The 13,787-nt window shown below is 61.1% G+C and overlaps 2 protein-coding genes across 2 annotated transcripts in view; one reads left to right on the plus strand and one right to left on the minus strand.

The window, feature by feature from the left end:
* LOC116822435 (mitogen-activated protein kinase kinase kinase kinase 1) overlaps positions 1-13,757 on the minus strand; it is a 25,753-nt gene extending 11,996 nt beyond the window's left edge. The window contains exons 1-2 of the mRNA XM_075070499.1: positions 13,589-13,757; positions 1,900-1,967 (exon numbers count right to left, since the gene is read on the minus strand). Of these exons, the coding sequence (XP_074926600.1) occupies positions 1,900-1,967; positions 13,589-13,696 (176 nt within the window). The 5' untranslated portion in view covers positions 13,697-13,757. The remainder of the gene's footprint in view (positions 1-1,899; positions 1,968-13,588) is intronic.
* The window catches only part of EIF3K (eukaryotic translation initiation factor 3 subunit K), a 114,474-nt gene that overhangs the window by 93,222 nt on the left and 7,465 nt on the right, over positions 1-13,787 (plus strand). The window lies entirely within an intron of this gene.

Below are 13,787 nucleotides of genomic sequence, written 5' to 3' on the forward strand. Positions count from 1 at the left end.
GGGGGGCGCTAGGCTGGGGGTCGCCGGGTGGGGGGAGCAGGTGGAGGCTCAGCAGGGGGGGCTCCTCCCTGGCAGTCCCTGCTGACCCCAATGCCTAATGGGCGTGGGCTGGTGGAGATGCCCTGATTGAGCCGCCCCCCTCCCATGATCCCCAGCACCCCTCTCCCCCACAGCCCCAGGGGGCGTTAAAGCTCCCGTGCCCCCCAAGGTTCTGCGGAAGGGGGTGCTCGCCCCAGAGGCACAGGTTGCCCCCTAGGGGGCAGAGGGGAGAACAGGCTCCAGCCCAGGCCCCCCTCGTGCCCCGCGCTGGGGAGCCAGTGTGACAGCCGCAGGGGGGGGCGGGGGGAGGAAGCCGGGAAGGATGTTGCTGGCTGCTGTTACCGTAACTCGCCTGCCAGCAGCCCCCTTCCCGCCAGCGGCAGCTGCTGCCTGCCAGGAGCTCCCATCGGGGCGGTACCCAGGGGCTGGGCTCGGTGTGGGGCATCCATGAGTGCTGGCCCCAACAGCTCCCTAATCCTGGCCTTGCCAAGGGGGCGTTCGCCCCCCTCCCTGCCATGGGGGATTCGGGGTGCAGGGCCTCCGGCCTGACAGACCGCCCTGTGCCAGCCCCCGGCACCAAGGGGGCAGAACGTCCGCCCTATGGCACCAGGAGCAGCCTTGGGGCAGCTCAGCTGCTACTGAACTCTCAGGGCCAGAGAACGGATTTGTGCTCAGGAGACCACAGAGAGAGACACAGACAGACTGGGATCTAGGGGGCAGCCAGACGAGGCTCCAGTGGGTCAGACAGACAGACGAGGCTCTAGGGCAGGGGTTGGCAGCCTGTCAGCAGTGCTGTGCTGAGTCCATTGATTCACTCTGATTTAAGGTTTCGCGTGCCAGTGATACGTTAATGTTTTTAGAAGGTCTCTTTCTACAAGTTTCTAATATAGAACTAAACTATTGTTGTACGTAAAGTAAATAAGGATTTTTAAATGTTTAAGAAGCTTCATTTAAAATTAAATTAAAATGCAGAGCCCCCCGGAGCGGTGGCCAGGACCCAGGCAGCATGAGTGCCACGAAAACCAGCTCGTGTGCCGCCTTCAGCACCCATGCCATAGGTTGACTATCCCTGATCTAGGGAGTCAGACAGACAGACAGACAGACGATGCCCTGGCGGGACAGACAGACGAGGCTCTAGGGGGTCAGACAGACAGACAGACGAGGCCCTGGGGGGACAGACAGAGGAGGCCCTAGGGGGTCAGACAGACAAGGCTCTAGGGGATCAGACAGACGAGGCTCCAGGGGGTCAGACAGACAGGTGAGGCCCTAGGGGAACAGACGGATGAGGCCTAGGGGGACAGGCAGACAGATGAGGCACTGCGGGGACAGACAGACGAGGCTCTAGGGGATCAGACAGACAGACAGACAAGGCTCCAGGGGGTCAGACAGACAGACAGATAGACGAGGCCCTAGGGGGACAGACAGACAAGGCTCTAGGGGGTGAGTCAGACAGACAGACAGACAGACGAGGCTCCAGGGGGTCAGACAGACAGGCGAGGCCCTAGGGGGACAGACGGAAGAGGCCTAGGGGGTCAGTCAGACAGACGAGGCCCTAGGGGGTCAGACAGGTGAGGATCTAGGGGGACAGACAGACAAGGCTCCAGGGGGTGAGACAGACAGACAGACAGACAGACGAGGCCCTAGTGGGTCAGACACACAGACAAGGCTCTAAGGGGTCAGACAGACAGACGGACGAGGCTCCAGGAGGTCAGACAGACGGACGAGGCTCTAGGGGGCCAGATAGATGAGGCTCCAGGAGGTCAGACAGACGGACTAGGCTCTAGGGGGTCAGACAGATCTCTGGTTACACCCGTCCCGGGTAGTGGTCAGCTGGGGACCCTCTCCCACAGGGGAACCCACCATCCCTCACCTGACTCCATCTTCACAATCTTTATGGCAGCCAGCTCGCCGGTGCCTTTGTTCTTCGCCTGCAGCAACACAAGGAGAGAATGATCAAGGGGAAAACGCCCATCGCAACAGGGATCTGCCTGGCCGGTGGAGGGTCCTGAACTGTCGTGCTGTGCGGCTGTTAACCAGCCCCTGTGCCCGACCCCAGAAGCAGCTGCATCTCAGCGCTGGGCGAGGGGTCCCTGTATAACCAGCGCGTGTCCCACTCCAGAGGCAATTGCATCTCAGCGCTGGGCGAGGAGTCTCTGTATAACCAGCTCCTGTGTCGCAGCCAAGAGGCGGCTGCATCCCAGCACTGGGTGAGCTGCTCGCTATGTATAAGGTGTGTAACTGTTCAGCGCTTTGGGATCCTTTTGGAGGAGCAGCACTATGGAGACAGCAGATACCAGCGCATGCCCGAGAATAACCCTACAGCTTAAACCTACCTGTACGGCACCTAGCACTATGTAGTCCTTGTCCATGGCTGAGGTTCCTAGGTGCTACCATCATACACAATGTACAGCCTTAACTCTGCCCTTTGGGTATTTGCAATACAACGCAGGCTCTGTGGCTGAAGCCCTGGGCTGGGACCCAGGAGATCTAGGTTCTGTTCCTGGCTCTGCCACGGACTCCCTGCAGAAGCTGGGGCAGGTCACATCATTGTGGTGTGCCTCAGTTTCCCCCATCTGTGAAATGGGGTTGATCATCTTCCCCTGGCTCCCAGGGGTGGGGGGGAAGGTGTTTGTGCAGCACCCTGACACCATGGGGATGGGGGCCGTAGGATGCGCCTACCCATAAATCCACACCATTGTGGCTGGTGCCAGGCACCACAACAGCCTACCCCTGATGCCCTCCCCTAGCTCATGCAGGGGGGTTGTACTTACTGTCCAGGGGTCCTTCCCCACCACTGACTCTGCTTTGTCAGTAAGACAAGCACAAGCTATTTCTCAAATACAACCACCTATTTCCCCCTCAACAGCCACAGAGAACGTGTGCATCCAATTTAATCTAGGAAGGAACTACGGGCAGGACTCCTGGGTTCCCGGGAATCAGAGGGGTCTAGCGGTTAGATCAGGGAGTCGGGGTGCCTGGGTTCGACTTCTGGTTTGGGGGCAGGAATATAGTGTGATTCGTGAAGAAGGGTGGGAGTCAGGACTCCTGGGTTCTATCCTGGCTCTGGGAGGAGAGTGGAGTCTAGTGGTTAGAGCAGGGGACGCTGGGTGTCAGGACTCCTGGGTTCTATCCCTGCTCTGGGAGGGGAGTGGGGGGTCTAGTGGTTAGAACGGGGGGCGCTGGGTGTCAGGACTCCTGGGTTCTATCCCGGCTCTGGGAGGGGAGTGGGGGTCTAGTGGTTAGAGCGGGAGGGGGCAGGGGAGTCAGGACTCCTGGGTTCCATTCCCAGCTCTGCCACTGATACGCTGTGCAGCCTTGCAGGAGTCTCTTCCCTGGTCCATGCCTCAGTTTCCCCAGCTGTACAACAGGGATGGAAAGCGGCAGCAGAAGGACAGAATCCTCCTCCTCCCTTAGGAGATGGGCCAAATCTGGCAGCCTCCCTACAATAGACTGGGTGGCCAAAGCAAACTCTAGACCCAGCTGCGGCCGCGGGCCCCGTGGCAGCCCGGGGTGCCGTGCCACTGAGCCCAAAGGCAGCAGAAGGCTGCCAAGCACTGGGCCAGACCCTCCCATGGCGTGGGGCCTGGCTGTGGGGGGGGAGCTGCCCAATGCCCCCTCCTCGAGTCACCCCTGCCCTGCCCCACCTGTGTCTGTGGGTATCAGCACAAAGGGGCGCTCTGAGCAGGGAGGGGGCCACAGCTGAGTGGCTCTGAGACTCCGCTAGGTCCCAAGGCCACTTGGTCAAATTCTGCCCACGTCACGCCAGCTGGGGATGGGTCTGAGGTGATGCCCCCACCCCCACACACTGTTCCCAGTGCCCGTGGGAGGGGGGGCACCCCGTGCCTGAGCCCCTAGCAGGCCAGGCAGCTTCCCCTGCCTTCCGGCAGCTGCTCACAGACCCCCCCACACTCCCCACAGCGTCTCTGCTTTGAATGACAGCTGGGATCCAAAACCGAGCCCCTTGGAGCGCAGCAAACGGCCGTGGGCTTTCAGCCGGGGGGCAAGGTCCCCTCAGGGCACAGCAGTGTGAGCTCCCCATGTACCCGCAGCCCCCCATCAATGGGACTGGGTGTGAGCCCCCCAGTGCTGCCTGCACACAGAGGCAGGCGTATTTCTGGGGACGCCGCACCCCACGTCCGCTGGCGGAGCTCACCAGAAGCAGAGAATCTTGCGGCTGGGCCCAATCCTGACTGTACTACCCCTCCCCCCCACACCGCAGGACCATGGCTATTGCCCCACCTCCCCGGGTGGGCGCTGCCACCTCTCCTCACTCAGAGCAAACAACTCACCACTTCTGCTTTTTATTTTTACGGAGCTGTTGACGAGGTGGGGAGGAGAATGGGGGCCCAGGGGGTCTATTGGGGGATTGGCCACAGAGCCCGTCACGGCGAGGCAGCGGTTCAAAGCCAGCACGGCTCAGCAGCTGGCCCAGCCTCAGGCCCACGGGCAGAATGAGGCCGGTGGGTCTCGAGTCCTCTCGACTGCTCCTACAGGGCATCCCCCTCGGCAGGGGTATGCGTCAGTGGGACAGTCCCCTGGGTGCCAACCTGCCCTTCCTTCCGTGGGACGCCCACACGCCAGCGCCTGGCTTCTCACCCAACCAACACAGATGCAGTGGCGCAGCTGGCTAGGGCCCAGCTGGGAGCTCCTCGGAGCAGGGGCCAGGCACCACACACTCCCAGCAAACACGGTCCCAACCTCGCAGGACCTGGGCCCTGTCTCCACTAGAGAGCGCATGGCACGAACCCCCTGCCCACCCCTGTGGCTGGCATAAGGGGCCGGGGCTACTCGAGGAGTGCAGTATCCGTACAGCCACCCTGGCATTCACACCCCATCAGCAAAGCGCCCCCAGTGTGGATGCAGCTCTTCCGGCGTAACGGGGCAGCTATTCCCGTCCGGCGCTGCACGACCCTCGCCAGGTCGGGACAAGGCCAGACCCCGGCCTGGCCCAGCGTTCCCAGTGCAGACGCAGCTCTCCCAGCATAATGGGGCAGCTATTCCCGTCTGGCGCTGCACGACCCTCGCCAGGTCGGGACAAGGCCAGACCCCGGCCTGGCCCAGCACTCCCAGCGCGGACGCAGCTCTCCCAGTGTAACGGGGCAGCTATTCCCATCCAGCACTACACGACCCTCGCCCGGCCTGGCCCAGCACTCCCACTGCGGACTCAGCTCTCCTGGCGTAATGGGGTAGCTATTCCCATCCAGCATTACACAACCCTTGCCCGGCCTGGCCCAGCACTCCCACTGTGGACTCAGCTCTCCTGGCGTAACGGGGCAGTTATTCCCATCCAGCGCTACATGACCCTCGCCAGGTCGGGACAATGCCGGATCCCGGCCTGGCCCAGCGTTCCCAGTGCAGACGCAGCTCTCCCAGCATAATGGGGCAGCTATTCCCGTCCGGCGCAGCACGACCCTTGCCAGGTCGGGACAAGGCCGGACCCCGGCCTGGTTCAGCACTCCCAGCGCGGACTCAGCTCTCCTGGCGTAACGGGGTAGCTATTCCCATCCAGCACTACACGACCCTTGCCCAGCCTGGCTCAGCACTCCCAGCGCGGAAGCAGCTCTCCTGGCGTAACGGGGTAGCTATTCCCATCCAGCGCTACACGACCCTCACCAGGTCGGGACAAGGCCGGATCCCGGCCTGGCCCAGCGTTCCCAGTGCAGACGCAGCTCTCCCAGCATAATGGGGCAGCTATTCCCGTCCGGCACTGCACGACCCTCGCGAGGTCGGGACAAGGCTGGACCCCGGCCTGGCTCAGCACTCCCAGCGCGGACTCAGCTCCCCTGGCGTAACGGGGTAGCTATTCCCATCCAGCATTACACGACCCTCGCCAGGTCGGGACAAGGCCGGATCCCGGCCTGGCCCAGCGTTCCCAGTGCAGACACAGCTCTCCCAGCATAATGGGGCATCTATTCCCGTCCGGCACTGCACGACCCTCGCGAGGTCGGGACAAGGCTGGACCCCGGCCTGGCTCAGCACTCCCAGCGTGGACGCAGCTCTCCTGGCATAACGGGGTAGCTATTCCCATCCAGCATTACACGACCCTCTCCAGGTCGGGACAAGGCCAGACCCCGGCCTGGCACAGCACTCCCAGCGCGGACGCAGCTCTCCCTCACCACACCACAGCTGCTCCCGTAGGGGAATATGCTCTAAACAGAGCTAATAACTAATATCGATAATGTAACTGCATTAGGGGCATTAGCGGCTTCTTCCCACCGTGACGGGCAGAGTTGTGCCTGCAGAAGTGAGCAGCACAGCCCCGGCCTACGCCAGTCTGTCCCCCTCATCCCAATCTAGGCGCATCCCCTCTCCAGTTCGGGCTGGGAGAGCTCTCCCCACCCCACCCCAACCTGGTTCTACCCAGCGGACGCAGCAGCCAGGGAGGCCCGAGGGAGCAGCCAGATGCTGGTGCTCAGTGGCTGGGCCTCGGTCGACGTGCGCCCACTTGCAGTGAGTGGGTGTGTTCTGGGTGTGCCTGAGCGCTGATCCTCACGAGCCCCCATGAGGCAGGGCTGTTATCCCCACAGGGCAGATGGGGGAAACTGAGGCACGGAGCAGCTAAGTGACTCGCCAGGGTCACACAAGACACCTGTGGCAGAGCAGAGAACTGAACCAGGGTCTCCTGAGAACTGGGCCAACCTTCTTCCACCCCTTTCCTCCTCCCCCACCAGGGACTGGCCCCAGCTGCATCCTGAATCCTCAGCCACGTGTGGGCGTGAACAGGGCAGGGAGAGTGCGAGCTAAGGTGTGAAGGGAGGTGTGGAAACAGCGTGTCAGTGGTTGGGAGAGGGGGTGGGTGTTGGGGGTGAATTCACGTCTCTCCTGACTTGTGAGTCTGTCTGTCTGCTGGCTCCCATGTGTGTCTCTCTCTCTGCCAGATTGTGTGTGTCTGTGGGAGTATCTAGACAACCCACAGGGGAAACACTTCGCTTGTCTGTCTGTGTCTGTGTGTCTATGCGCAACCACCCAGCTTGGTGGTCTGTGGGGGAAGGGCTCTGGGCCCGTCTGTGTGGGTGCGCGCCTGGCTCATGCACAGTGCGTGCGTCTGTCCCATAGTGTGTGCATGTGTGTGTCTGTATGTCTGTGGGTGTGTGCATGGCCCATGCAGTGCATCCGTGTCCGTGTGTCTGTATGTCCATGTCCATGGTCCATCCAGTCGGTGTGTGGGTGTGGGTGTTGTCACGGAGTCCCCGGGCGATGCTCTGGAACTGCTCCCCACTAAGCCAGGCAGGACTTTGGGGAGCCTCCTCTCCCTTGGAGCAGACTTGTTCAGGGCAAGAAGCTCACACGTCTTCACCTCTGGGTCCTCTTCCATGGAGCATTCAGCATCCTCTGCCCCTCCGTGCGCTTCCACAGCGAGCCCACCCAGGGCGGGGTCCTGGGGAAGCCACAGGGTTCTGCACCCCCACTTTGCAGTCCAGACGTGACTCTCAGCCAGCAAAACAGAGGTTTATTTCGATGACAGGAACAGGGTCTAAAACAGAGCTTGTAGAATACAGCGAACCAACCCCTCGGCCAGGTCCATTCGGGGGGCAGTGAGCCAGACCCTAGGTCTGCACTTCATTCCTTGTCCCCAGGCAGCTCCAGACTACCCTCCCTCCAGCCCTCCTCTCTGCTCAGCTCCTTTCCCGGGCCAGGAGTCACCTGATCCCTTTGTCTGCAACACCTTCAGCTGGCCCTTTGCAGGGGGCCCAGGCCATCAGTTGCTAGAGACAGAGTGCCCGGCATTTAGGGGCACTGGCCCTCCTCTGTAGCAATCACACACCCTGATCCACCACCTAGATACTTAAGAACTGCACAGGGGACACTGAGGCACCAACAGTGTTCAGAGCAAACATTAAGAACATTCCCAGTTGTCACAGGTGTGTCCTTGTGTGTTTGTGTCTGTATGTCGGTGCGTGTGCATGGCCCATGCAGCGTGTGTCTGTATGTCTGTGCACGTGCATGGTCCATGCAGAGTGTGTCTGTATGTCTGTGTGTGGCGTGGCCCATGCAGTATGGGTGTGTGTGTCCCTGTGTGTGTGTTCTGTCTTGTATGTCGTGCATGTGCACGGCCATGCAGTGTGTGTGTGTGTCTGTATCTGTGTGTGTGCATGCCCGCACGCAGTGTGTGTGTGTCCGTATGTCTGTGCGTGTGCATGGCCCACGCAGTGTGTGTGTCTGTATCTGTGTGTGTGCATGGCCCATGCAGTGGTGTGTGGTCTGTATCTGTGCGTGTGCACGGCCCACGCAGTGTGTGTGTGTCGTATGTGTGTGTGCGCACGGTCCACGCAGTGTGTGTGTGTGTCTGTATGGTGTGTGTGTGCATGGCCCACGCAGTGGTGTGTGTGTGTGCTGTATCTGTGTGGTGGCACGGCCCACGCAGGGTGTTGTGTGTGTCTGTATTGTGTGTGTGCACGGCCACGCAGTGTGTGTGTGTGGTCTGTACGCCCATGGTGTGTGTTCACGGCCCACGCAGTGTGTGTGTGCTGTATTGTGTGGTGCAACGACCCAGCAGTGTGTGTGTGTGTCTGTATGTGTGTGTGTTGCACGGCCCACGCAGTGTGTGTGTGTGTCTGTATCTGTGTGTGTGCACGGCCAACGCAGGTGGTGTGTGGTCGCTGTATGGTGTGTGTGCACGACCCACGCAGTGTGTGTGTGTGTTGCGACAATGTATGTCTGTGTGTGTGTGCACGCCCAGCAGCAGTGTTGTGTGTGTGTGCTGTATGTGTGTGTGTGCAACGGCCCAGCGCAGTGTGTGTGTGTTCCTGTAGTGTTGTGTGTGCATGATGCACGCAGTGTGTGTGTGTGTCTGTATGTGGTGTGCGGCCCACGCGTGTGTGGTGTGTGTCTGTATGTGTGTGTGTGCACGGCCCACGCAGTGTGTGGTCTGTATCTGTGTGTGTGCATGGCCCACGCAGTGTGTGTGTGTGTCTGTTGTTCGGGCATGTTGTATCGTGTGTGTGTGCATGGCCCACGCAGTGTGTGTGTGTGTCTGTATGTGTGTGTGCACGGCCCACGCAGTGTGTGTGTGTGTTGTTATGTGTGTGTGTGCACGGCCCACGCAGTGTGTGTGTGTTGTCTGTATGTGTGTGTGTGCACGCCCAACGCAGTGTGTGTGTGCTGTATCTGGTGTGTGGCATGGCCCACGCAGTGTGTGTCGTTGTGTCTGTGTATGTGTGTGTGTGCACGGCCCACGCAGTGTGTGTGTCTGTATCTGTGTGTGTGCATGGCCCCACGCAGTGTGTGTGTGTCCTGTATGTGTGTGTGTGCATGGCCACGCAGTGTGTGTGTGTGTCTGTATTGTGCACGCGTGTGTGTGTGTGGGCAGGCCCACGCAGTGTGTGTGTGTGCTGTATGTGTGTGTGTGCATGGCCCACGCAGTGTGTGTGTGTGTCTGTATGTGTGTGTGTGCACGGCCCACGCAGTGTGTGTGTCTGTATCTGTGTGTGTGCATGGCCCACGCAGTGTGTGTGTGTGTCTGTATGTGTGTGTGTGCATGGCCCACGCAGTGTGTGTGTGTCTGTATGTGTGTGTGCAAGGCCCACGCAGTGTGTGTGTGTGTCTGTATGTGTGTGTGTGCACGGCCCACGCAGACTGTGTGTGTCTGTATGTCTGTGTGGCTGCATGGCCCACACAGTGTCTCTTTCCCCGCACACAGCCCAGGCAGGAGGGCAGCCGGCGGGGGAAGGGCTCCTCCGGCCCCATCGCTCTCCGGGCAGCAGCCGGGTTTCCTGCAGGAAACGCCTCAGGATCAGGATGGCAGCTGCTGCTCTGATCCCCCGCACGCCAGTGTCGGGTGGGTGAGATCTGGGCATGGCCACGCCCTGAACCTGCCCAGCATGGGTGGCCCTGTCCTCCCGCACAGAGAGGTTGTAAAAGCCCACGGCTGAATCGCAAACCCGGGAGTCGGCTATGTCAGGGCCTCGCTCCTGCCCGCGGGCGACTGACCGGTGCCTGCCGCCTGCCCCGGAGGGACAGGGCGAGATGCACCCTAGGACAAGGGGGCAGCCCAGGGGTCCCGGGGACTTGTGCAACCCCAGGCAGGAGCGGCCCAGTGGGATCTCCCCAAACTCTACTGGTGCAGGGGGCATCCTGCCACTAGCTGCCAAGAGACCCCAGGCACCCACAAACCCCCCACCCAACAGCCTCACGCCCTCAGCACCGGCCCTGTCCCCTCCCTCCTCTGACAGCCGCTGTCTAAGGCCTAGTGCCCCTCCCACCTCAGCCCCCCCACCCCGGGGCCTGTTCCTACATGACCTGGCCCCAGCTATCACCTCGTAGTCCAAGTGGGCAGAGGCAGGTCCACTGCCCATGCACGCACCAGTGGGCGGGGGCGTTGTGTCTCCATGGCCCATCCTACCCCTGGCTTCTCGGCCAAGGTGGGGGATGGCCAGTAGGGGGCACAGATATGGCCAAGCATGCCAAGTCCCAGCAAGCTCGCTGCACGCCAGGCCGTTGGGCAGAAGTGCAGCCGGTCCCTCTGTGCCATGAGTTCCTAGCCAGGAACCAACCCAGCCCCCACCACTGACCACCCCGCTCCACTGGCAGAGGCTGCCTGGGCCCTGGAGGCTGAAATCCCCCACCCTGCCTGTGGAGGGAGCATTCCAGCACTGAGATGGGGGAACTTGCGACCTGGTCTGGGGAGGAATAGGGTCCAAGGATGCAGAATGGGCACCAGAGCTCCCCTAAAGGGCCTGATCTGAGCCAGGGCCGTGCACAGCCCTGAGCTGCCGATCGCTCGCACCGCCAGTAAAGGTGGCCGGGAGTTCCCCGGCTGCAAACAGACGTTGCAGGGCCCTGCAAGTTCACCGCGAGAAGCGTGGTGGCTGCAGGAAGGCTCAGTGCAGTAATGCAAACTGGGATACAGGGGGGTGGGGAGAACTGAAGGGCACCGGCAGAGCTGTGGCGGGGGGATCCCAGGGCTGGGCTAGCAGGGGGCTGCAGGTTGGTATTGAGGGGCACTGGCAGAGCTGGGGGGTGGCTAGGGCTGGGACATCAGGGAGCTGCAGGTCGGGATTTAGGGGCACTGGCAGAGCTGGGGGCCCAAAGCTGGGACATCAGGGGGCTGCAAGTCAGGATTGAGGGGCCCTGGCAGAGCTGGGGGGTGCCAAGGGCTGGGACATCAGGGGACTGCAGATTGGGATTGAGGGGCCCTGGCAGAGCTGGGGGGTGCCAAGGGCTGGGACATCAGGGGACTGCAGATTGGGATTGAGGGGCCCTAGCAGAGCTGGGGGGTGCCCAGGGCTGGGACATCAGGGGGCTGTGGGTCGGGGTTGAGGGGCACTGGCAGAGCTGTCATGGGGAGAGCTCTTTGCCCTAATAGCCAGGCTCTGGGGAGCCGAACCCCAACTCCCAGCCCAGCCCTACGCGGTGCCTACCGGAGGGAGCTGCTTTGCTGAGTCCTGCCATGCGGGGCAGCAGCAGGAGGCAGCCCCACTGCGTGGGCACAGCAGCAGCACCTGGCCATGCCCCGGCACAACAGCTCCGCAGGGGCAGGGGGGTGACCCACGGAATGAGACACAGATGAGGCTCCTGAGAGCACCCGACTGGCTCCACCTGCCCTGGTGCCCTGTTTTGCCCCTGCCCATCCAGGACAGCTACCCGAGCAGGGCCGGCTGCTGCCCTCTGCCAGACCCCAGCCCAGCCGTGCAGCAGGGCACACTGGGAGCAGGGCTTGTTCCTGCCGGGGCAGCACAGCTCGGGCAGGCCCCGGGGCTGTCTAGGTTCCTGGGGCTGCTCCGGCTGCATGAGGCTGCTGTCGCATGTGAGGTGCAGGCCACCCTCCACTGCGCCCGCTCGCCCGCCTCCACCTGCCCGCTGCTCTGAGCAGCTTCTGGGCCTCACTCGCCTCTGGCCTGGGCTAGTGACGGCGCCTGCCTCCTGGCCCATTCCAGCTCCTAGGCTAGGACTGCTCCCTCTCCTCCCTGAACCCGAGAGCCCCAGCTCCATCCCACCCCCTAGGCTGGGCTGGGTGCTGCCACCCTCGCTGCCGCACAGCAGCCTGGCTGCCCCACCCGTCCCACCGCGCCCCTGGGCTCCTGACTCATGTCGGGGCCCAGGCCACTCCTGCCCCTTTCTATCTTTACCACCCCATGGCTTTGCTCCAGCCGAGCCCAGCAGCCCTGCAGCTCTCTGCTCCCATCCCCCTACATCGTCCAGGCAGGTGCCTTCCCCTGGGCAGCTCTGATGCTGCCTCCCTGGATCTCTGCCTTAATAACTATCCAACAACGAGTGAGCAATCCCTGTACACACCGTGGCTGTGCTCCACCCCAGAGGTGGCTGCACTTCAGTGCTGGGTGAGCGATGCCTGTATGAGCTGCTGCCATGCCCCTCTGCAGAGGTGGCTGCATTTTTTTTTTAACCGGGTGAGCAATCCCTATATAAACAGCTGCCATGTTCCACCCCAGAGGTGGCTGCATTTCAGTGATGCAAGAGGGATCCCTGTAGGAAACAGCTGCTGCGTCCCACCCCCAAGGTGCCCACGTTTTAGCTTACTTTCATATTTGAAAATCACGCCTCCGCCAGCCATTGTTCTGTCGAATGTGGTTAAATTTTAAACCAAACCCATGTTTTCTACTTTGCAGCCCCTGGGCCTGGTTCTGACCTCCCTGCCACCGGGGCTGTGCCCTGGGAGCCTGCCCCATCACGCTGAACCCTCGGGCAGACTGAGGGGTGCAAACTGCCCCCTGATCAGCTTTCACACCCACTCTGCATTGGTGTCAATGACTCTGCGAGATGCAGGGAATCCAGCTCAAGGTATAACGCAGGCCACGGCCTCTGGTGCCGCCCGTGCACCCCAGCTGGGGAGCTGGCTCATTAACTCACTCCGGATTTTCACCAGTGGGAGCAAGGAGAGAACTGGTGCCAATGACCTTCCCCTTGTCAAGATGCCTCCATCAAAAGAATCTCACACCCCTCTGTATCTTTGCTCCATCCTGCCCCGAGGGTGCAGATTTACTCAGGCTGGGAAGTGCAAAGCAACCTACATGAGTGGGGTCAGTGGACTAACTTATCCAGACCTGCCTCAAACTCCTAGCCGCCGAGAATAACTGAGAGCAAAAAGCAGCTGCAGCAAGTGAACAAACAAATAAAACAGGCTTGGCTCTTTGGAGCTGGGTGCAAAACCGCATTGATCTCCTTGTGCTATCGGCCGCATCGCCCTCTGTCATGGTGATACTTTCATTCTAGCAGGTGCAGATCCTAAATCTTCTTGCTCTTCCCCTCCCGAGCTCAAGGCTTTCGCCCTGCCAGGTCCTGGAGCACGAAGCTCACAATGAAGCTATCGCAAATATCATGCTGGCCCCCCAGTAATCATCAGGGTCCTGCACAAGGGGCCTGACTCTCCCCACAGCCCTACACTGAGCATTATGACAGGGACTGGAAAATGCTAGGGGCTGGAAAATGCTACTGATCTTATTTAGTGGCCTGCTGCAGCCACTCAGCATGAGAGCACCTGATGAGAGTGTTATTGACCAGGTGCAGGGCAGGGCGGCTCTGACCCAAGCCCTACAACGTACAGCACAGTGTGGTCTACAGGAAAGCGATCGCAACGGGTCCTAAAAATTACCTTATAAACTTCCCCGTAGGTCCCTCCGCCAACTCTCTGCAGCAGCTCGAAGTCGTCCTGGGGATTTCGGGTGGAAATATCCAATGCCAACCTCTCTTGGACATCCATACCTCGGCGTTTGCCCGCAGACCGATGCTGCAGTGCTCAGCGCCGGGTGACTGTGTGTGCGCGCGCAGCGAAGCAATGTGTGATCTGGGGA

This window comes from Chelonoidis abingdonii, chromosome 11 (genome assembly GCF_003597395.2).
Source record: "Chelonoidis abingdonii isolate Lonesome George chromosome 11, CheloAbing_2.0, whole genome shotgun sequence".
Classification (NCBI taxonomy): Eukaryota; Metazoa; Chordata; order Testudines; family Testudinidae; genus Chelonoidis; species Chelonoidis abingdonii.